Genomic DNA, 21887 nt, shown 5'->3' with positions numbered 1-21887 from the left:
CCAAGTCGTACTGGCTTCCAAGCATACTCTCTTAGTTCCAGGAGAGGATGAAGATCTTTACTTTGTGGCTCAGACTCATCTCCTAAGCCTGCATGGATTCAAGCTGCCTTCTGTTTTGTTCTTTAACACTGTAATTACTAACTACTGTGTTAGCTGAGGATACTTTCCAGTGTGGTCATAAAAAAGACTTCCACTAAGTTGCTTCTGTTCTTTTCATAAAGGTTTGTTTTATTTTTATTTGTGTATATGCATTTGTCTGCTCAAGTGTGTGCCACATGCAGATGCCCAGAAGGGTGTCAAAATTCTTTGGAGCCAGAGTTAGAGATGGGTGTGAGCCACCTGACTTGTAATGTCAATGATAATTGTGCTTGATTCTATTTTAAAACTAGCCCAGTTGGGCTGGAGAGAAGGCTCAGAGGTTAAGAGCACCGGCTGCTCTTTCAGAGGTCCTGAGTTCAATTTCCAGCAACCACATGGTGGCTCACAACCATCCGTTATGAGATCTGGTGCCCTCTTCTGATGTGCAGATATACATGGAAGCAGAATGTTGTATACATAATAAATAAATAAAATCTTAAAAAAAGAATGTCCTGATGGATTTAAAAAAAAAAAAACTAGGCCAGTTCTATTTGAAGCTACATACATTAGACACCATTTCTAGAAATTGTTCCACATATGCAGACTATGTAGCCACCAATCTCAGCAAAGTGCTGAGGAGGATCAGAAAAGACAACAGACATATTCAAAATCAGAAACCATTGACTCTTTCTCCAAAAAAAGCAATTCAGAAGTCTCTCAGTTAGCTGTAGATGTAATTCATTTGGTAGAATGCCAGATGATCACTGACGATCCATGTTTCATCCCCAATAGTGTGCAGATTAGTTATGCAGAGGGGAGGGGGCGCACAGGCCTGTAGCTAAGGTGGTGGAGGCAAAGGACCAGAAATTTATGGTCACCCTCGGCTAAACAGGGCTTTTGGCTAGCCTGAGATACACAATGCCTTTTAAAAAGTTCCTCAGTTATGACTAAAAATGCTGGAAATGCTAATTTTAACCATATTCTAGAGGATAGGTCCTAAGGACAAAGACTAGCAACAGTTGTTCCCAAGTGTGGGTAGTTTTGAGTGTGCTGTCGCTCAAAGACAAGCAAGGCAGAACACTTGACATCAGGGAGCTGGGGGCTTAACCAGCTCAAGTCTAGTCATTCAAATCTAGTCATTACCTACCATCCATCAATCCCTACATTTTGGTGCTAGGGACTGAGCCCTGATCCCATGCTGGGTGGGTGAGAGTAATTAATATTTACCTACATTCCTAACTCAAACCACTGCCATCTCTTAGTAGCAGCAAAGGAAGGCTACATCTCATGATAGGTTAAACTGGCAGGAGTATTCAAAGTAGGGCATCCACACAGCTAGTTCCTAACTGTAAAGGCCTAACAAATCCAAATGCTTAGACAGGAGCCAGTAACTCTTATTTGATCTAGACTGGCAACAGCCAGGTGGTGGTGGCACACACCTTTAATCCCAGCACTTAGGAGGCAGAGGCAGGTGGCTCTCTGTGAGATTGAGGCCAGCCTGGTCTATAAAGCAAGTTCCAGAACAGGCTCCAAAGCTACATAGAGAAACCCTGACTCTAAAAACAAAACAAAACAAAAACAACAACAAAAAATAGAATGGCAACAGATGCTCTAAACCAGGAAATGGTCACAGGCACAAAACAGACTCTTCCTAGGAAGATACACCTAACTGGTGAAACGGAAGAAGCAACAAAAGAGAGGTCATCTACCTAGTTAATAATTGAGATATGGAAAAACCAAGTCAAAGCCACTGGGAAGAAAGATAGGATTTGACAAGGATACGCAGCTAAGTACAAGAAGAGGGTCTGTATAAGAGATCTCGCTTGTCTACAGACCTTTATAAAGGGTGAGCTCTGATATCACCCTCCCATAGATCCTGTCTGCATTGAGAAATTGGGAGCAGGAAGTAGAAAGATTTCTTTCTCCTAGAAGCAAAATTCTTCTGGCAGCAAGTCATATAACCCAATAACCTTTGAGAGTGCCAGGAGACATAGGCTCCCAGCCATATTACTTCAGTAGGTCCTAAGGGAGTCTTGCTAGGTTCCAAATCTTAAACAAATTAGTCCCAAATGACTACATAGAGTACAGCCATCCAAGATATGTTTTTAGAAGGCTGGCTCATAATCATGCATAATGCCCCCCTCCTCCGTCCCCACTGAGCAGTAGTTTGGGCTTACAGGTAGGGCTAAGTCTATCTATTGGAAATTCCCCTCCTGTCTCGGGTACTCACTGAAGCTCATCTCTTATGAAACCTCTTTAGCTTTCTGGGCACCCTACTCTTACTCTAAGAGGTACAGCCATACCCCATGAGTCCTTCAGTAAGAAGACCTTAATGTCTCTAGTGTCAGCTATGTTTTCTGGAAACAGTCGAGGGTGTTCAGTGAATAAATGAAAAAGAAACTCTAGGAATCTCCTAAGTTCCCTCTTTTTAACTGCATTAAAAAAAGGGGCTCTCAGGTCTGCAGGCAAAGGTGCTTGTTGTGCAAGCATGGCTACCAGAGTTTGATCTCCAGAACTCACATGAAGGTGGAAGGAGAGAACTGTCTCCATCCAATCATCCGACTGTAGCATGCATGTCTACATGTGTGTGCCCACCCCACATAATAAAAAAACTTGGGCTGATGAGATGGTCCAGCAGGTAAAGGTGCCTGCTGCCACCGCTGATGACTTGAGTTTAATCCCTGGGACCTACATGGTCGGAGTGACTGCTACAAGTTGTCCCATGACCTACTCACATGTAACATGGCAAACCTGTCCACCCATACAAATGAATGAATAAAAAGAATCTTTTAAAAAAACTAAAGAAGAATTTTTTTTTTTCATTTAGGGAGGTATTTTTCAACCTGTGGGTTATGACTCCCTTGGGGTTACATATTAGATATCCTGTATATCAGATATTTATGATCCATAGCAGTAGCAAAATTATAGTTATGAAGTATCAATGAAATAATGTTATGGTGGGGGTCACCACAACCTGAGGAACTGTATTAAAGGTCACAGCATTAGGAAGGTTGAGAATCACTGGTCTGGAGGTTCCTATATCCCAGGAGGTGTATGAAATACACAAAACACTAACACTAGTTGTATGTTTATTTCTTACCAGATTCTCTTAAAGTTTAGCGATCTAAGCTGGTGTAAGAACTGGTGCTGTGACAGGCCTCTTTCTGTGTTAAACCACGGAGAGCCCAGCAAGATGGAGCCAGGCTGCCTCTTATTGTTGTCTGTTTTCTACACCAGCTTTAGCTCTGCAAAAATGAAGCATCCATTGCACCCTCTACTTCTTTCTGTCATCTTGTCTGTATGTGTTGGGAGCAATGGCCTTGCTGAGCAGGTGGCTAACGAAAATGTGAGCGTGTCCTTTCTGCCTGCCAACTTCCACAAAGAAAACACAGTCACCAACGACTGGATTCCGGAGGGGGAGGAGGAGGACGACTATCTGGACCTGGAGAAGTTGTTCAGTGAAGATGATGACTATATTTACATCATTGATGCAGTTTCCCCGACAGATGCAGAATCAAGTGCTGGGAACATCCTGCAGCTTTTCCAAGGCAAGAGCCGGATCCAGCGTCTTAATATCATCAATGCAAAGTTCGCCTTCAACCTTTACCGAGTCCTGAAGGACAAGGCTACCACTTCTGAGAACATCTTCATAGCACCTGTTGGCATTTCTACTGCCATGGGGATGCTTTCCTTAGGCTTGAGTGGAGAAACCCATGAGGAAGTACACTCAGTTCTACACTTTAAAGACTTTGTCAATGCTAGCAGCAAGTATGAGATTACCACCATTCATAATCTCTTTCGAAAGCTGACCCATCGCCTGTTCAGGAGGAACTTTGGGTACACGCTCCAGTCAGCTAATGGCCTTTACATTCAGAAGCAGCTTCCCGTCCGGGAGGACTTCAAAGCTGACATGAGAGAGTTTTACTTTGCTGAGGCCCAGGTGGCTGACTTCTCAGATCCCGCCTTCATACTGAAGGCGAACAACCACATTTTGAAGCTCACCAAGGGCCTCATAAAAGCAGCTCTGGAGAATATAGACCCTGCTACTCAGATGATGATTCTGAACTGCATCTACTTCAAAGGTAAGACACACTTCCATAATTCCCAAAGGAGACTCACAAAACAGCCATCTGCTATACAAAAGACAACGCTAAGAACTGTAGTGTAGGCCGGGCATTGGTGGTGCATGCCTTTAATCCCACTTGGGAAACAGGTGCAAAGGCAGATAGATGGATCTCTGTGAGTTTGAGGCCAGCCTAGTCTACAGAGTGAGTTCCAGGACAGCCAGGGCTGTTGTGTAGAGAAACCCTGTCTTGAAAAACCGAAAGCCAACCCGCCTCCTCCCCAAAAGATAGATGCCCCAAGGGTAAAGGCTGCAGGGGCAGTGTTCAAGGCAGATCTCAGTAAGCTATCTCTAATGATTTGTTAATTAGAAGAAATAATATAAGCTCCCTCTTTTTAGTATTTGGCCAGCATGGATTAAGATTTCGTTTCCCTTCCAAATTATCAGTGAGTAGAAATACGGACAAAAGGCTAAAGAAATATGTCTGGAAACTGTTTAGCTACAGAACTGTTAACTTCTTCTCAGGGTACTTGCTATTTTTTGAGACAGGGTCCCTCTATGTAGCCTTGGCTAGTCTGGAGCTTGCTATGTAGACCAGGCTAGCCTGCTAGGATCAAAGGCACATGCCACCATAACTAGCTTTATTAGGGGACTTTTGTATTGATGGGTGGGTGGGAAATACACAATTAATTCTGTTCCTCTTTTAGTTTTTTTCTTTGTTGTTGTTTTTCCTTTGAGACAGCCAGTGCTCTCCTCCTCCTTCTCCTTTTTTTTTTTTTTTTTCGAGACAGGGTTTCTCTGTGGCTTTGGAGGCTGTCCTGGAATAGCTTTTGTAGACTAGGCTGGTCTTGAACTCACAGAGATCCTCCTGCCTCTGCCTCCAAAGTGCTGGGATTAAAGGTGTGCGCCACCACCACCTGGCCCAGTGCTCTCCTTCTATAATGTGGTCTCTGTGATGGAACCCAAGTTGGCAGGCCTGGCAGCATTTTTACCTGCTGAGCCATCTTTCTGGTCCTAAATATTTATTTCTTTAAAAAGTCTTACAGGCTAAGCATGAAAGCACTTTTAAAGAAAGTACTATCTCCCACTAACATACATACACATGCACATACATGTGTGTATCTATACCATAAGACCCAACTCAAATGTTATTTTTTAAAAAAGGTCTTGCTATGTAGCCAGGCTGACCTAAAACTAAGACCCCGCTGCCTTGCCTCCTACAAATCTGGGGCTACAGACAAAATACAAACCTCTTTTGGAATCTGATCAAAATAAATTTGTACCTCACTTAAGCCAAGGACAGTCATAGGGGAGGCTTAGCACCAGAGCTAATGGCAGCACTGTAGCCACATTTGTTTGTTGTCACTGAGTTCAGGATCCTGGTGAAGGCGAAGGTGCTGGGAAGCCTACACTTCCTATTTGCTCACCCCAGTGGTTGTACTGCTTGGGTATTTGAAGGGCAGAAGCTGGTTTCTGCACATCGGGTCGGGCCACAGCTCTGCTAACCTGTCTATGTGCTACACAGAACTCCCAGTTCTGCAAAATAAGCATCCTGCCAGACTGGGCTGCTAAGCAGCACTGCAGAGGTAAAGACTTCAGGGGGCTTGGGAGTCTGAGATTTGGCCCCAGGCTTCCTTCCAGAGCCAGGCACAGCAATCAAGTTTTAGCTAAATCTCTAATGAGCCTATGACCAAAACTAAATCTCTAATGAGCCTATGACCATAGACAGACAAACATATAGTACATATTTATGATGAAAATACATTTTTCTTTTTCATTACTGGTTCTAAGTACAAGTTTTGGAACTGAGCAAACAAGAGTCTATGTTCTGTTTTCACCCTTCTCATTTGTGTGACCCTGGGACACTCATTTGACATCTCATCATGGAAGAGTTAGATCTACTCTGACAGGGTGCAGAGAACTGAAGAGACAGTGATGCAGCCCTGTAAACAGTAAGAGCATGATGAACTTGAAGGAGTGTATATAATATAGTTCAATTCAACAAGACGTAGTGTGATATTGCGGGTAACATTTATTCTCATAAACAATCAGGCTATGCTTGGTAATGGCTTCAGAACAGGCTGGTGGGCCATCCCCAAAGCCCTCAGTGTTCAGTTTGCTGGTTGCCCGCAGCCTCTACATTAATTAGTCATATTGAAATTCTGAACCAAAAGGCTACTGTGTCAGCACTGGAACAGAACAGACTAGATGTGATCATAATATCTCAAGTGCTATATCCACCTTACACTGAGGTGCCTTTCCCGACTGCGCTAGAACACTGACTTGACTCATTGCTGGGAATCATAGGGTACATCTTTTTGTTTGTTTGTTTTGAGACAGAGTTTCACTATGTAGCTCTGGCTGTCTAGAACTCACTATGTAGACCAGGCTGGCCTTAAACTCACAGAGATCTGCCTGCCTCTGCCTCTGGAGTGCTGGGACTAAAGGTGTGCTCCACCACACCTGACTGAGAGGGATGCACAATTTTAGTTTCTAATCCCCAAATCTCTGTTACTAATTTACCTCTGTGTTATAGCTGCTTTGTGGGAGTTGCTTCACATCACTGCTGGAAGACCAGGGATTTCCAATGGGTCTTAAGTGCCTCTGTAGGCACTAGTAACTGTTACAACGTAAGCTGCTATCATGCTGGGAGGGCCTAAGAATGCTGTTAAAATCTCACAGAGCAGATCCCACACTATAGCGAATTATTTGGTTTAGAAACCCTGGGTGTGGCTGACTTAGAGGTAGCAGCTGAGCAGCAACCATAAGCAGGCCAGAACTGTCTGGTGTTTAAAAGTCCCTCAAAGATCCCTGTTTTTCTCATCTCAGCTGCTCTATATACCAGATGGAAACAGTGAACAAGTCACCTTACTTCATGTGTCTCTGTTACCTTATCTAAAAAGTATGGATGAAAATTAAAATCATCTATTATGGGAGCTGAGAATGAGATAACACAAGAAAGGCGCTAATGCCTGGCATGTGGCCTGTTGGCAACCAGTTACTAACATTAATGATGAGTGTCTTAGAGTTAAGATTTACTCCTGAATAATCTATACCCAGTTGACATGGTAGATCGTGAGGATACTGCTGTATCAGATATGTGTTCTGCCAAATGCTAGAGAACCATAGTGTGAGGTCTCAAAGGGTTACTCACTTTACAAATAGTTAAATGAGAGGCCCAGGCAAATTATGTATCTGTCAGGGACAAATAAGTAGTGTCAGAATCTAACCCATAATGTCTTGTGGTTTTTTAAATTTCTTTTGTTAAGACTGGGGATTAGTCCTAGAGAGCCCTCCTCGGGAAAATGTTCAAGAGCAAAGGCAATATTCTAAAGGGACATCCTACCAACTATTTGCTCCTTTTGACTTTATAGGAACCTGGGTGAACAAATTCCCAGTAGAAATGACACACAGCCACAACTTCCGGCTCAATGAGCGAGAAGTAATTAAAGTCTCCATGATGCAGACTAAGGGGAATTTCCTCGCAGCAAGTGACCAGGAGCTGGACTGTGACATTCTCCAGTTGGAGTATGTAGGGGGCATCAGCATGCTGATTGTGATCCCACGCAAGCTCTCGGGAATGAAGACTCTTGAAGCACAGCTCACGCCCCAGGTAGTAGAGAGATGGCAAAAAAGCATGACAAACAGGTAATTCAAGTCATTTGTCCTTTTGCTTTCTTGGGCTGGGGTATCTAACAGTACTGCAGCCATGGCTAATTTCTGCCCCTTCCCTCCCCCTCCTCCCCTTCCTTCTGAGTCAGGGTCTCACTCTGTAGCCCAGATTGACCTGGAACTCATTATGTAGTGCAGATGGGCCTCAAACGTGCAGTGACCCTCCTCCCTCATCAGCCAGGATGACAAGTGTGAGCCATCCTACTAAGTTTCACCAGTTTTTGTAAAGGGGGAAAGTATGTAAAAGAAACCAAGAATTGCCACATAGGCCGTGCTTACTTATTTCAGCCTGAGTTTCCTGTTCAGTGGGAGCACTGATGAGAAAGCCACCTCCTTCACAAAGCTGTTTCAGAAGGCAGGGACAGATGGCTTCAGGTCGTCTTAGGAATAACGTCCATCCATCTATCTACTAAACCACACTCTGTTCAATCGACCCCCAGGTGAGACTAATCACTTTACTTATCAGGACTCAAGGTGAGAGATAAATACAATAGGTAGGTTGACTGCTCCCAACCCCAGCTCCCTTCCCAGTGCCTAGAACAAGAAGCTCCCAGCAAAGACAGCTCTCTCCTTCCTGCCAGGAAATCCCGAGTTCTTTTTTACTCATTGAAAACTTGTCACTAATTATTTTCCTTGATTATTATTTATTATTTATAGTTGAAACAGTTGATGTTAAACATTTGCTGAAGTTATTATTGGATCTCAGCAGAAAGAATAGAGAAATGGGATATATTTCTAGGATATATATATGTTACTAGGTAATTACTGTTAGGCTCATAATGAGAGGTGATACCTATTGGACAAAAATACAAAAAAAAATGCAACAAACTGAAAATATTGCTGGGCATAGTATCGTACTGTGTAATCCCAGCACTGGAGAAGCTGAGGCAGGGAATCACAAGTACAAGGTCAGTCTAGGAACAATAAGACCTGCTTCAAAACACAAAAACACAGGCCAGCGAGATGGATGAGCAGGCTAATGTGCTCACTGCCAAGCCTAACTACCTGAGTTCAATCCCTGGGACCCATGTGGTAGAAGGAGAGTCCTCCTTTATCTTATCTCTATACACATACTACATACCCTGGGCAATATGCATGCATGCATGAAATATGTAAATAAGCATACTAAAAATTAAAGCAAGCCTGGAGGTGGTGGTAGTGGCGCACACCTTTACTTCCAGCATTCAGGAGGCAGAGGATCTCTGAGTTTGAGGCCAACCTGGTCTACTGATCAAGTTCCAGGACAGGCTCCAAAGCTACTCAGAGAAACTGTGTCTTGAAAAACAAACAAAATAAAAGCAAAATAAAAACCATAAAATATAAAACCTTAGAAGTAGATTTTTAGAGTAAGGTGGATTTCCCAGGTAGGTGAGTCACTGAGGCCAAGCCACCCTGAGTTCTGCCCCTAGTCCAGCATAGCACCCTCATCCCTCACTTCTTCCTCCCTGTCTATTCTCAACAAGAGGGGCCTGGCCAGCTTCTAGCAGGTCCTGAGTTTGCCCTCCCTGGTCAGCTCTGTTTAACATCTTTCCTTTATCCCTCACTTGGCCCTTTCCTTCATGCTCCACTCAGATCCAAGGCCTTCATGTTCCTTGTATATAAAATAGTACAACATATATCCTATGCACATTTCCCCCATAGACTGTAAGTCATATACCTTACTTAGTATACCTAACACAATATGAATACTTGTAAATAGCTGTTCTACTATATAGAATGATGAGAATGGAAATTCTGTACATGTACAGATACAGTTTTTCTGGTAACTGGAATCTGTGGCTCGTGAAACTCATTAGTATAAGGGCTAACTGTGACTGGACCTACAGTGGGTGGCTTTTCCAAAACTCTCAACTGACAGTACCAACATAAAAATTTTAAATGCCAAGAAATGCTATGCCAATTCTGTGGTAAAGGCAATCCCTGCAGGCCATGTAAAATTAGCAGGGAAAATGTAATTATTCTGTCATTTGTAGCCATAAAATTGACTCCCTCCTTCTCCAACTAGAACTCGAGAGGTACTTCTGCCCAAGTTTAAGCTTGAGAAGAACTACAACCTGGTGGAGGTGCTTAAGTCTATGGGAATCACAAAGGTGTTCGACAAGAATGGCAACATGTCAGGCATCTCAGACCAAAGGATCACTGTTGATCTGGTAAGGGCTCCCTCCCGTTAGTCCCCGGATCCTGCCTTGCAATGTTGCCGGCTCTTTCCCTAGCCTCCTGGTGGGCGTGTGATCCAAATTTGAAGGACACAGGGTCCGCGTGGTGATTTTGGCTTTCAAGGTCTCTCAGACTCCAGCCATGGTCAGTAGGGACTGTAGTGTAGTGTTTAAAGGTAAGTACATGTGCTGTGGCAGAGACTGTAGCCACAATGACCAGGCACTCAAAGACCATGTGGGGTCATTGTGATAGAAGTGACTTTGTCTTGTGTGAGGCCACTTGGGCTTTTCTCTGACGGTGAATCTTAACCGGGTGCTCCACCTCTGGTGACAACCTCCACAGCTGACAACTCTCCTTTCTGCTTTTAAACAGTTCAAGCACCAAAGCACCATCACGGTGGATGAAGAGGGCACGCAAGCCGCAGCTGTAACCACCGTGGGATTTATGCCACTGTCTACCCAAGTCAGGTTCGCTGTTGACCGTCCTTTCCTGTTTCTAGTGTATGAGCACCGAACCAGCTGCCTGCTTTTCATGGGGAGAGTGGCCAACCCCACCAGGTCTTAACAGTGCCACGTGGTCTGGGCACCTGGTGTAGTTTGGGACACTCTGTAATTCTGTTCTAAGTCTAACAAAGAGGACAAAGATATTTTGATATGATAACTTATGTGGTTTGTGATAATATCTGCATTTAAGGCCCATATAGGAGAAGAAAGTTATCAAGGACTAAGAAGCTGACACAGTAAACAATGCCACAAGACCACAGAAGTTAATGTAGCAAGTTCAGTGCCAGCTATTCCCCAGAGGTCCTAGCAACATACAGACTGCCTCAGCCCCACTCCTGTGCCCCTAAGAGCAAACCGCCAGAGTGTATGTGATGCTTTCTCTGCACGCAGCCCCATCAGCTTTACTTCTCAAGGCTTTTTCTCAACCAGCCCCCATCTAAATGGTAGTCAGGAGGCTTCACCCCTTCTAGGGAGGATGGCCAACAGCACCATTCCTGCCCAGTGGAAGAGAAACCTCAACAAGCCCAACCTTCTAAATTCATGCGACCATCTCCTCCCCTACTGCCTCAGGGTTACCTAGGTGTGTACACAAGGCTACACAGATCCTATCCTAGAGATAAATAAACAACTATATTTACTGTGTATCTGTTATAATTCTCTTTAAAAAAAAAAAAGACTGACGTTTTTCACTATATAGCTTTGGCTGGACTGGAACTAGCTAAGTATACCAATCTGGCCTTAAACTCATAGCATCTGCCTACTTTTGCCTCCTGAGTGCTGGGATCACTAAAGGCATATGTTGCAATATCTAGCATAATCTATTTTTTTTTTTTTGCAGCTCAAATAACAAAGGGCAAGCTGAAAAACACCCTTAAGAAAGACAAAGGGCCAGGCACTGGTGGCACACGCCTTTAATCCCAGCACTCAGAAGGCAGTGGCAGGCAGATCTCTGTAAGTTTGAGGCCAGTCTGGTCTACAGGGTGAGTTCCAGGACAATGTCCAAAGCAATACAGAGAAACCCTGTCTCGAAAAACCAAAAAAAAAAAAAAAAAAAAAAGACAAAGGTTGAAGAAAGTCACACAAGTGTTACTCAAGTGTTGCACAGTGACTAATAAATTATAGAAGGCAAGTCCTAGGATATCGGTGAGGCCTGTGGCCGAGTCCTAGGTACCAGTCTGATGGAATTCCTGAGTCCTGGGTACCAGTCTGATGGACTACCTGAGACAGGTGCTCTAGTGCCATGAGCTGGAAACTCAGTCTTCAGTGAGGTGAACACTTCAACTTTCATCTCTCAAGACGTGGCCCTGTAGTAGATCTGGTCTGATATTTGGATGGTTTGGGGTCATCCACAACACTCCAAAGGCTGCTCAGAAGGCATGGATCAAGAAGTGCTTTTAGTGGGGAGACTGGCAGCTGTAATAGGAGCAGCAGCCAGCTCTGTGCATATGGGCTAAATAACTGTAATCCCCACACCTTAGAGGAAGAAATTTTATTTCCCTGTAATGCAAGAGCTGGAAGGGGTCTAAAACATGCACAAAATACAGCTACAAAGTGAGGCTGGGGACAAGGCCAGGCTTGCTTGATTGGAAAGTCTTGTAGGGAGTCTTAGTCACAGAAGACTGACCACATGAAGCAATAACAGTAATGGGAACAGCTAAGAGGAGCATGCTACTTCTAGTGCAAAACACATATGCAGACGCTACTATATGCCCGATGCTGCTGGCTTTGGAGTACATACTCTCATCACCTTCTCTTGACAGCTGATAAAGCAACTTACAGAAGGGGAGTAATCTGATGAGACCTAGGTCTAACCCCAGGTAGGTAGGCTCCAGGGCCTGTACTCCTTGCTAACTATCTTATATCTACACCAGCACTCTACTGAGAAAAGGCAGTACAGGACTGAGGCAAAATCTCCCCACTCTATCTTTTCAGCTTCTTCCAATTTGCAATTTGTTTTAACACTGTTTTTTGCTGGTGTTTGCTCTATATATTTTATCTTGTTGGTAATTATTCTTGTCCTTTACATCTGTCAATGTAGTTATCTTAGAATTGTGTCCTACAAAGTTGGATGGATATATCCCTGTAATCCCAGTTATTCTGGAGGCTGAGGTTAGGAGGACTGGTTGAGCCTAAAAGTTAGAGCCTGGACTGTAAGGTGAAATCCTGTCTCAAAACAAATACCTCCTTTATCCTAGATCTTTAGCCCTTTGTCATGTGTCCTTTTGCAGTCCCAACCTCAGCCACAGCCAGCCTAGGCTGCTCCAGGCTCCTGCACAGGGCAGGACCCTCTTGTCTCCATGCTCCTAACTTACCTAGAATCCCTGTGATCTCCTCTTAAAGAGACTAGCCTACCATTTCTCAAAGCAGTAGAGGATCAACTCAAGTCAGCACAGGCTCTGGGCCAAGCTTCCTGGACTCAAATCCAATGCCTAGTAGCTATGAGATGTTGAGCAGGTTTTATATCTCACTATGCATATTTATAAAGTGGAAATAAAGGCAGCAGTCACAGGGCTGTTGTGAGGCGGCAATGCCTGGACAAGGTCTAGAGCACAGGTAACATTTCTTGTTCTGGTCTAAGAAAGCACCTTACCTGGGGCTCCTAACTTAGTGTTTTCATGAGACATATTGTGAACCAAGAAGTATTTCTTTGGAAAAGAAGTATAAAACTTGCAAGTGTCTATGACCTAGAAAAGGATATACCCTGTCCAAGTCCACAAAAACTACTCAGGTGAGGACGAACCTGATCTCAGTGGGGCACCACTGCCTTCTAACCGAGTAGACGGGGGTCTAAGTGTTACACAGCCTTCAAAATGCTTACATGTGGACTATAGCAGCGAAAGAAATGAAGAAATAAGTCTGCAAAGTTAGGGAAGATAAAGATCACCTAACTAAGCAGGAAGGAGTCCCTCAACCACGTGACTGAGCTCCAAAGCAACTCGAGCGCTCCAGTTCAGGAGGTCACTGGGTGTTGACCAATGCATTAAGGCAAGAGCCAAGCTTTTTGCTCCAAATCCACAGCCCTTTTGAATCATTAAAAGTCCAAAAAAGACTATCTCTTTCTCTTTGAAAAACAACAACAACAACAGTACAAATCACACACACACACACACACACACACATACACACACACACACACACACACACAAACAAAATCAATTTCTCTCAGAAGGTACAAGAGGTCACTAAAAAGCAAATGCAAAAACCCATGATCCTCTGGCTCTCTGTTGAGCAATTAGATCAAATATTTGTTTCCTCCCCCATAAAATAACCATTAACTTTTGTTAAAAATACACCTGGGAAGCCCACACCTATCCTTGGGTGTGTATAATTGCCTTTAAGTATGTGCCTGGCTGCCTGGCTGTGTTCCCGGGTCTCCTCTTTCAATACCATGCTTAAATCTGCATTAAAATCTTTTTCTTAATTCCAGTTAAAAATGATAACATTCAGCAGGGAGGTGGTGCACACCTTTAATTCCAGCACTCAGGAGGTAGAGGCAGGAGGTGTGAGTTCGAGGACAGCCTGGTCTACAAAGTAAGTTCCAGGACAGCCAGGGCTACACAGAGAAACCATGTCTGAAATTACAAAAACCAACCAACCAACCAACCAAGAAAGATAATACTTATTCTAGTCACACAACTTTCAAAGGCTGGGGGACTAGAATGCTTGTCCTGAGAAGTCCTTCATTATAGTAATGCCTGAGAGGCTCAGACACTCAGAACCCCACAAATGCAAACACTACAAGTTCAACCTTGGCTTTTATGACCCTGAAACGTGGGTGCTCCCATGAAACTTCACTTGTCATTGCTACCCTCGAAGAGCAAAATGTCCCTGGAAGATTTCTTGAATGAACTTTTTACACTCTAAATGAGCATTAATAGACATACTTGAAAGTTCACTAGGGGAAGGTGACAAATGAGAACAATTGAGGATTGAGTTGGGCCAGGTATGGTAGCACACACCTTTAATGCCACTCAGGAGACAGGGAGACAGGCAGGTGGAGTTGCATGAGTTTGAGACCATAATCAAACTGTTACACAATCAAAGTATGCAGTGAGATCCTCTCTACCTTGCTCAGACTGACTGTTAGGCTGGAGAGATGCTCAGCAGTTAAGAGCACTGGCTGTTTTTCCAGAGGTTCTGGGTTCAATTCCCAGCAACCACATGGAAGCTCACAACTGGTCCAATTACAGGGGATCTGGCACTTTCACAGGCATACTTGCAGGCAAAATACAAATGCATATAAAATAAAAATAAATTTTTAAAAATTGTTCCTGGGCAGTGGTGGCACACACCTTTAATCCCAGCACTCGGGAAGCAGAGGCAGGTGGATCTCTGAGTTGGAGGCCAACCTGGTTTCAATACAGCCAGGGACTCACAAAGAAACCCTGCCTTGAAAAACAAAACCAACGACAACTAACCCCACCTCCTCTGCTTTTGCTGAGGGTGGAGGAGGGCAAGATCCCAGGGATATCAGTCATAGAGTATTCAAAGAGCTCAGAGCTCTGGATGACGCTGTCAGTCTTTCCTATCTAGCCATGCTTTTCAATGGGCCCTGTGGACTATGCCGAGGAAGTACCTACTGGGCTTCATGCTCCTCACCGTTGCTCTAGGCCAAACAGAGGCTAACTGTGAGAGGACTTACGGAGACACAGCTCAACTTCTGCTGCTAGCAGTCTAACCCAGAGCCTTGCATGTACTAGCTAAGCTCTATCATTGAGCTGAACCTTCAAGCCACTAAGACGCTTCAAAACACAGTTGTATATTGGATGATATTAATGGAGAAGTAGAAGAACTTGTCTTTTTTTTAAAAAAAAATAATCAATAGGGGAAATGCCTTTATAGAAAGGATTTTGCAACCCTGAAAATCTGGTTGTTTTTGTTGTAAATGTGTATGGGTGTTTTGCCTACATATATCTTTATACCATGTGTGGGCCTAGTGCCATGGAAGTCAGAAGAGGGTGTCAGATCTTCTGGAACTGGAGTTGCAGATGGTTGTGAGGTCCATGTAGGAGTCAAACCCAGGTCCTTTGTAAGAGCAACAGTGCTCTTACCCACCTGTACTCAGGAGACAGGGCATGTGGATCTCTGTGAGTTGTCCTGGAACTCACTCTGTAGACCAGGCTGGCCTACAACTCACAGAGATCCACTTGCCTCTGTCCCTTGCCGCCGCCCCCCCTTGAGTGTAAGGATTAAAGGCGTGCACCATTCTGCTGGTTGAATTACTGAGATTTTAGAAAACATTTAATAAGGAATTTGCTCAACATGAGTAGCTGGGCCTGAAGTCATCTGACAGGTAAATACTCACCACAGCAATCACAGGAATGAGCACTCCCAGGTTCCCTGCACTGCTGGAAGCCTAGAAAAAAATATATATATCACTGACAAAAAATTTCTTTTACAAACAAACAAAAAACCCAACAGTATTGTACAGACAAGAGACAGGACCATAAAGCCACCCATCTGGTGCAATACTTGGTCCTAGCACCTTTTACATGCTAAGCACTTAAACTATAAACCCTAGTCCCCAGGCCGCATAACTCAACTGCTGTGCCCGTGGTGCTGAGGACTCACCCTGGAGCCCTGCACATGCTGCACAAGTGCTCCACCATCAGACTACGTGCTTAGCCCTAGAATAATTACAATGGGGGTGGCAGAGACAACTTAAATGCCAAACACAAACCATTAATTTATGATTGCATAAGAGGTGACAATTCTACATAATTATGAGATAGTCATTAAGAAACAACTTTTTGAAAAAATTTAGTCACCTTGGGAGAGTGCTGACAGAAATGTTTGAAAACAAATCAGGAGTTTAAGAGTATCCTTTGATTCAATTATAGTTCTATAATATATACATGCAGAGAAAATATGCCAAAATATTATCAGTGATTTCATCTAAGTAGAGGATTATGGCTTCTTACTTTATAAGTTTCTGTATCTTTTCTATAAGTTAGGAAATCCCAGAAAATTTGATAATTAAATGGTTAAGTTCTCTAGATAGGCCCCAAAACATGGGTAAACTACAACAAACACTTGTGGGAAGCTGAGGAAGCCCTGAGCAAATGTGTATTCTTGATTCAGATGGGGTAAGGCTCTTAGGGATGGCAAAGCCTCTCCTCTGGTCCCAATGCAAATGATGACAGTGTGACAACAGTTGACTTTCAACAGCAGCTTCCTCCTCCTGAATGACTGCAGCCTGAGATGGCCCCCTACCAAGCCCTGCCCCTTGTGCTATACACAATAAATGAACAGAGGTTCCGTGTTCTTGAGTAGGTGTGCTCCATTACAGTAAGCACAGCCCACAGGATCTCAGCATTTCTGCATCCAAGTTTCTTTCTTTATTCCCTCATTGCTCCAGTCAGGTTTCCCTGACTTGGCAGACGATGATGGCAAACCTTTAGAAGAACGCACTTAGAACACTGAACTATGCTCTGTATTTATAACAGTGACAACAGATATGGGTGCTGAGGACCCACGGTGACCAGGAACTGTTCTGAGTGCTCTCCTTGCATTAACTTTGGCGAGATTCACCAAGGATCAGAGTGGTTTGGCAAGGCCATGTGGTCACTTGGGGAGAAGCAGACAGAATCCCATTCTGGTTTTCCTGGGCTGTAGCAGATGAACAGTGGTCCTCTTGACTCTGAACTGGAGAACCCAAAGCCTCAGGGCTCCTGCACAATGACGTGGAACCCTCTCTATAGGTCTTAGTTTATCTTTATCTTTCTTTCTTTCTTTTTTTTCTTTTTTCTTTTTTTTTTGAGAAAGGGTCTCACTGTGTAGCCCTGGCTGGTCTGGAACTTGCTATGAAGACTAGGCTAGTCTTGAACTCAAGAGAGATCCACTCTACCTCCTGAGGACTGGGATTAAAGGTGTGTGCCATCACATCTGGCATTTATGAGTAGTTATGAGCCAGCATCTTCCTCTCGCTTCTACAGGCTCTCCTTACCCAAGAAGGTCCCATTTCAGCAAATACTTAGCAAATAGTAACTACTCTACAGAGAACAGCGTTCCCACGTTTGTACTTAGGAGAAAATGGCATCCTGGTGTTGCTCTTCTGGCCTGTGAATAAGCATTAATTTTCAGGATTCTTGAGACTCTGTAAGTGTGACAAGAGGAAGCAAATAGGAATGGCCACAGGTCCCAGTGGGTCAGCAGGCACTGGGCCCACTTCCTGTGGGAGAGAAGGTTCCTGAGATATGACCACACTTCCTCACTGTGTTTATGCCTCCCTGTGTCACCAGCCCTTCTCTCCATCAACCTGATACTTAGTCTCTCCTGAGAACCGAGAAAGTCACCATCCTGGGAATCTTGATAAATTGGTCAGAAGAACAAGGTTGAATTATGGACAAGGTCTTTGTTTATTTTTATTTTGTATGCATTGGTGTTTTACCTGCATGTGTGTTTGTGTGAGGGTGTCAGGTCCCCTGTGCCATCTCTCCAGCCCCTACGGGTATCAGCTACTCCTTGACCAACACTTTCATAGGAAGAGTTCCATGGAGATGCCCACTCAGTATTAACCCCACAAGGCATTCCTGACCAGCCTAGTCTAAAGTACTCCTTGCTGGACTGCCCTGTTCTATACTCCCACAAAGCTTCTCAAGTAGAGGGTGCTATCTTATTTACTTGACCCCTCACCTGGAACAACAGCCCTGCAGCCCACGGGCCAAATACAAACATTACCTGTCTCTTGCACCTGCCTACAGCTGCTGTCGGCTACCACAGCAGAGTGGAGGGAGCTGTTGCAACAGAAACTACCTTGAGCCTACAAAGCCTGCAATATTGATGGCCTTGTTCTTTATAGTAAGTGGACTGACCCTGACCGGTGACAGTACCTGGCACATAGTGGATGAATAGTAACTGGGAAGTAAAGGGAAAGAAGAGGGAACAGTGTGAGAGTGTGGAAATGGAAATGTGGGGAAGGCTTGTTGTTAATGGGAGGTGATGTGGTAAGAGGTCTCCACTGTCTTAAACACTCCCAAACAATCAACTTGAGCATTTAAAAGGTAGCATTTTGTGTGTCCATGTGGACCTGCCTTTCTAGGACAGGCTGAGAGCACATAAAAGACAGCATGCCTTATGTTCCAAAGGCAGCATGTAAGTTCCTCCTCAGCATAGGCTCAGGTCCGGGACACCCTCAACACCTGCTTCCTGATGAGTGACACAGGGAGAGAGCTGCCTAGGAAGAAGCAGCCCATGCTGCTGCTGTCCTCAGATGCAGTCTGGTGAGGAAACACGCTCCTCCCTAACCCACTAGCATCCCCAGGGAGAACCCACTTTTTCTTGTTTTCTCCAGATGTTCTTAAACCAACTAACAGGTGGCAAGGTGTAACTCAGGGTGGAACACGTACTTAGAATATGTGAAATCTTGGGTTTGAGCCCCACAACCAAAACCAGAATAATTTTAAAAATTAAATAATTTAACACAGAAAGCATCATATTTCAACCAAGACAGTGTCTCAAAACCCAGCAACCTCTTTCCTCCTACCTTCAGGGCGGGGCCCTTCTCACTGGCCCTCTCGCTGGCTCTTTTCCCCTCCAGGCCTAGCTGCACAAACAGTTCCAGCAGGTTCATCAACAGCTCATCTACAAGGTGCTCTTCCTGAATGTTGGCTGCAATGTTGGCCAGGGCATTGATCACAGCTAGGGAACAGTGCCTAAAGAAAAGGAACATAGTCAAACCACTGGCCAACCCTCAGCTATGCTGGGCCACGTGCTGGAGGGAGAGCTACTGGCTCTAAGTGGGCCCAGTCTACCTCACCATGCACAAGGAACTTCCAAAAGGTTCTGAACATGCCATCTTCATGACAAACAGACCCTGAAAGTGAATGACTGGATAAATGACTGTGGACCTTGGCCAAGGATCTGGTCCAAGGAGCTGGATACCAGGGACCCTGACTTTCCTCTGAATGTTAAAAGTCTACTGAGTATCCCAATGTAGAATAACTCAGTTCTAGGCTTCTCTGCTTGAGTTCTGAGAACCTAAACATCATTTCACCTGATGACCAGCTTCTTGCCAATGCTCCCCACAGCCCTGGGGATGATGTTACTATTAGCAGACAGTGAACACAAAGGAGTCCGAGGACTACCTGCCCCTGGATTGTGGACACCCTACCAAAACCCCAGGTGTGAAACTGATGTTGCCCCTTAGCCAGATGCCATGGGCCAGGCCTCTGCAGCTCTGCAATCAGCAGCTGATACTCCCATGGTATGTTACTAACTGGGGCATGTAAGCTTTTGAGCTGTGGTTTCTTCCTGTGTGTATAGTAATTCCCTCTTCATAAGCAGGAGGAGCTAAGCACTGAACACAGTCTGGTCCCTAGTAAATGCTAGTCATGACAAAAGACACTCCTTTCCCTGTTAGTAAAGCCTGGTAGGTCAAGGGAAAACAAAAGCTATCAAATATTCCTATTAGTGAGAAGACAGATTTTGGAGGTGTGTAGGGGCTGGAACCCAGGGTCTTGTGCATGCCAGGCAAGTGCTGTAACAGTGAGCTACATCCTTAGACTGACAAATCATTTTGACAGCAATAAGAGGCTGCATGGGAAAAGAGGCCATTTTGACTAGAAACTGAAGAGATTGCCGCATGATTTTAGCAGGGACTGCACAGAGTGAAGAAGAGACGACCAGCACAAGGGCCAGAAAGAGGCCAGTGGGAGTAAGGATGGAGAGCAGGAGGGGCCAGGGACAAGGAGCCCAGAAGATCCGCTCACATGAAGGGAACGACATGGGAAAGAGGTGTCAGTTCCTCTGCAGAGACCAAGATAGACAGAAAAAGGTGCAGGCCAGTTTGGCTGGGACCCAAATTGAGTCCCCAGACTGTTTATAGACTGGACACATGTGGAGGCAGTGAGAAAACACTGAGGTACAACTGTTCTTCACTACCCATGGAAAACTGGCTGCAAAACTCCCAAGGATATAAACAATCCTTTCACTTAAATGGTGTGGCAGCTGGGTGTAATAGCAAAGAGCATCCACTTGTAACCTCAGTGCTTAGATGGTAGAGGCAGGAGCATCATAAGTTTGAGGCCAGTCTGAGCTACCACAGCAAGAATGTATCTTAATAAAACAACAACAACAAAAAAACTAGCATAGTATTTGCATATAACTATGCATACATTCTTGCATATACTAAATCATTTCAAAATTACTGATAGTACTTAATATAATGTAAGTATCACAAAAAGTGTTTTTGTTTTTTAAAGATAGAATTTCACTATGCAGCACAAGGCAATTTGGAACTTGCTATGTGGCTCAGGTGAGCCTCTGACTCTCAGTTCTCTTGCCTCAACCTCCTAAGTGGTAGTATTACAGTGTGTATCACCTCCCAGGCTTGAGCACATTTTATCGTTTGGAGAATGTTGGTGAGGAAATCTGAATATGGACAGGATAGACCCCCGTTGGTGGAGACAACTGTGTAACAATGCCAAGCGCTCACACAGGTCAAGAATTTTCACATATATATCCTCCCACCGAAGTACTAACCAGACTCACGCCTGCTTCACTTCTGGGATCAAATGAGATAGGCAGGGTGGACTCCAGGTGGTCTGGTGGCCAACAAATCCCATGCACATTTCTGCTCTCTCATACAACTGCAGCTGTGCTCTTTGGCCAGTGAAGAAACTGAAGCACAGGCAAGTTGAGCATTACTGGGGCTAGGAAGCTGTACTGCTGCCCACTAAACTGACATGAAGAGGGTCTTCGAGGAAAAGCAGAGTTGCCTGATGACCAGGAAGAGTAATGCCATCACAGGGGCCTCTCCACCAAGCTCACATCTTTGTCTGACTTTTCCTCCTGCCTTCTATCTCTTCTGATCTGACAAACTCTTGTGCAATCCTTTAAACATGAAGAGACATGGCTCTTCCTCAAGGCATTCTAGGTAAAGTCAAGAAGACTTCTCAGTCTGCCGAGGAAAACTGACCAGACTTTGTACAAACACAGAATGCTCAAAGATATAAACACCTACCCCCTCTGGCCCTCCAAATTCCAACTGCCTCCCTACCCCCACCCATGCCTTTTTTTCCCCCCCTTTGGTGCTAAAGTGTGTGGTGGTGGCACATGCATTAAATCCCAACACTTGGGAGGCAGATGCATTATGGGCCTGTGTAGCAGAGCAGATGGTCATAGGTGTAGTTCAACAATGAACTGTTGCCATGTGCAGGTTTTCATGTATTATCTTAGATGTACACTAATTTATAGCATACAGTACTTCTGTAAGAAGGCTAACACCCACAGGCAAATCCCCAAACATCCCTCAAACAGAGTTAAACACTGTCAAGATCTAAAGCAATGAGGTACAGAATACCTGTAGCCATGGTCTTTGTAGTCTTTGGTGGCTGAATACACAACTGAACTGGCCTTCACACTGATTTGCTGGAAGAGATTCCACACTTCCTGATAAATGTATTGCTGGAAGA

General features: G+C 44.5%; 2 protein-coding genes across 4 annotated transcripts in view; one reads left to right on the top strand and one right to left on the bottom strand.

The window, feature by feature from the left end:
* Positions 1 to 21887, bottom strand: part of Pi4ka (phosphatidylinositol 4-kinase alpha) — a 137422-nt gene that overhangs the window by 51899 nt on the left and 63636 nt on the right. For all 3 annotated transcript variants that reach the window (XR_004769993.1, XM_027413201.2, XM_027413200.2), the window contains exons 17-19: positions 21776 to 21879; positions 18959 to 19127; positions 15779 to 15829 (exon numbers count right to left, since the gene is read on the bottom strand). Coding sequence is in view for 2 of the 3 variants with exons in the window: in XM_027413201.2 (XP_027269002.1) it covers positions 15779 to 15829; positions 18959 to 19127; positions 21776 to 21879 (324 nt within the window). In the remaining variant the exon portion in view is untranslated. The remainder of the gene's footprint in view (positions 1 to 15778; positions 15830 to 18958; positions 19128 to 21775; positions 21880 to 21887) is intronic.
* Positions 3332 to 10564, top strand: Serpind1 (serpin family D member 1). The gene is made up of 4 exons (XM_035444741.1): positions 3332 to 4160; positions 7516 to 7789; positions 9819 to 9963; positions 10343 to 10564. Exons 1-4 carry the CDS (start codon positions 3332 to 3334, stop codon positions 10532 to 10534), a joined length of 1440 nt encoding a protein of 479 aa, XP_035300632.1. The 3' UTR covers positions 10535 to 10564.

The sequence above is a fragment of the Cricetulus griseus genome, chromosome 4, assembly GCF_003668045.3.
Source record: "Cricetulus griseus strain 17A/GY chromosome 4, alternate assembly CriGri-PICRH-1.0, whole genome shotgun sequence".
NCBI classification, from domain to species: Eukaryota; Metazoa; Chordata; class Mammalia; order Rodentia; family Cricetidae; genus Cricetulus; species Cricetulus griseus.
This window is presented reverse-complemented; position numbering and strand designations above follow the sequence as displayed.

Coding starts and splice junctions, on each gene's coding strand:
- Serpind1 (XM_035444741.1), top strand. CDS start 3,332: ATGAAGCATCCATTGCACCCTCTACTTCTTTCTGTCATCTTGTCTGTA. Junction 7,790..9,818: donor CAAAAAAGCATGACAAACAG/GTAATTCAAGTC, acceptor TTCTCCAACTAG/AACTCGAGAGGTACTTCTGC. Junction 9,964..10,342: donor AAAGGATCACTGTTGATCTG/GTAAGGGCTCCC, acceptor GCTTTTAAACAG/TTCAAGCACCAAAGCACCAT.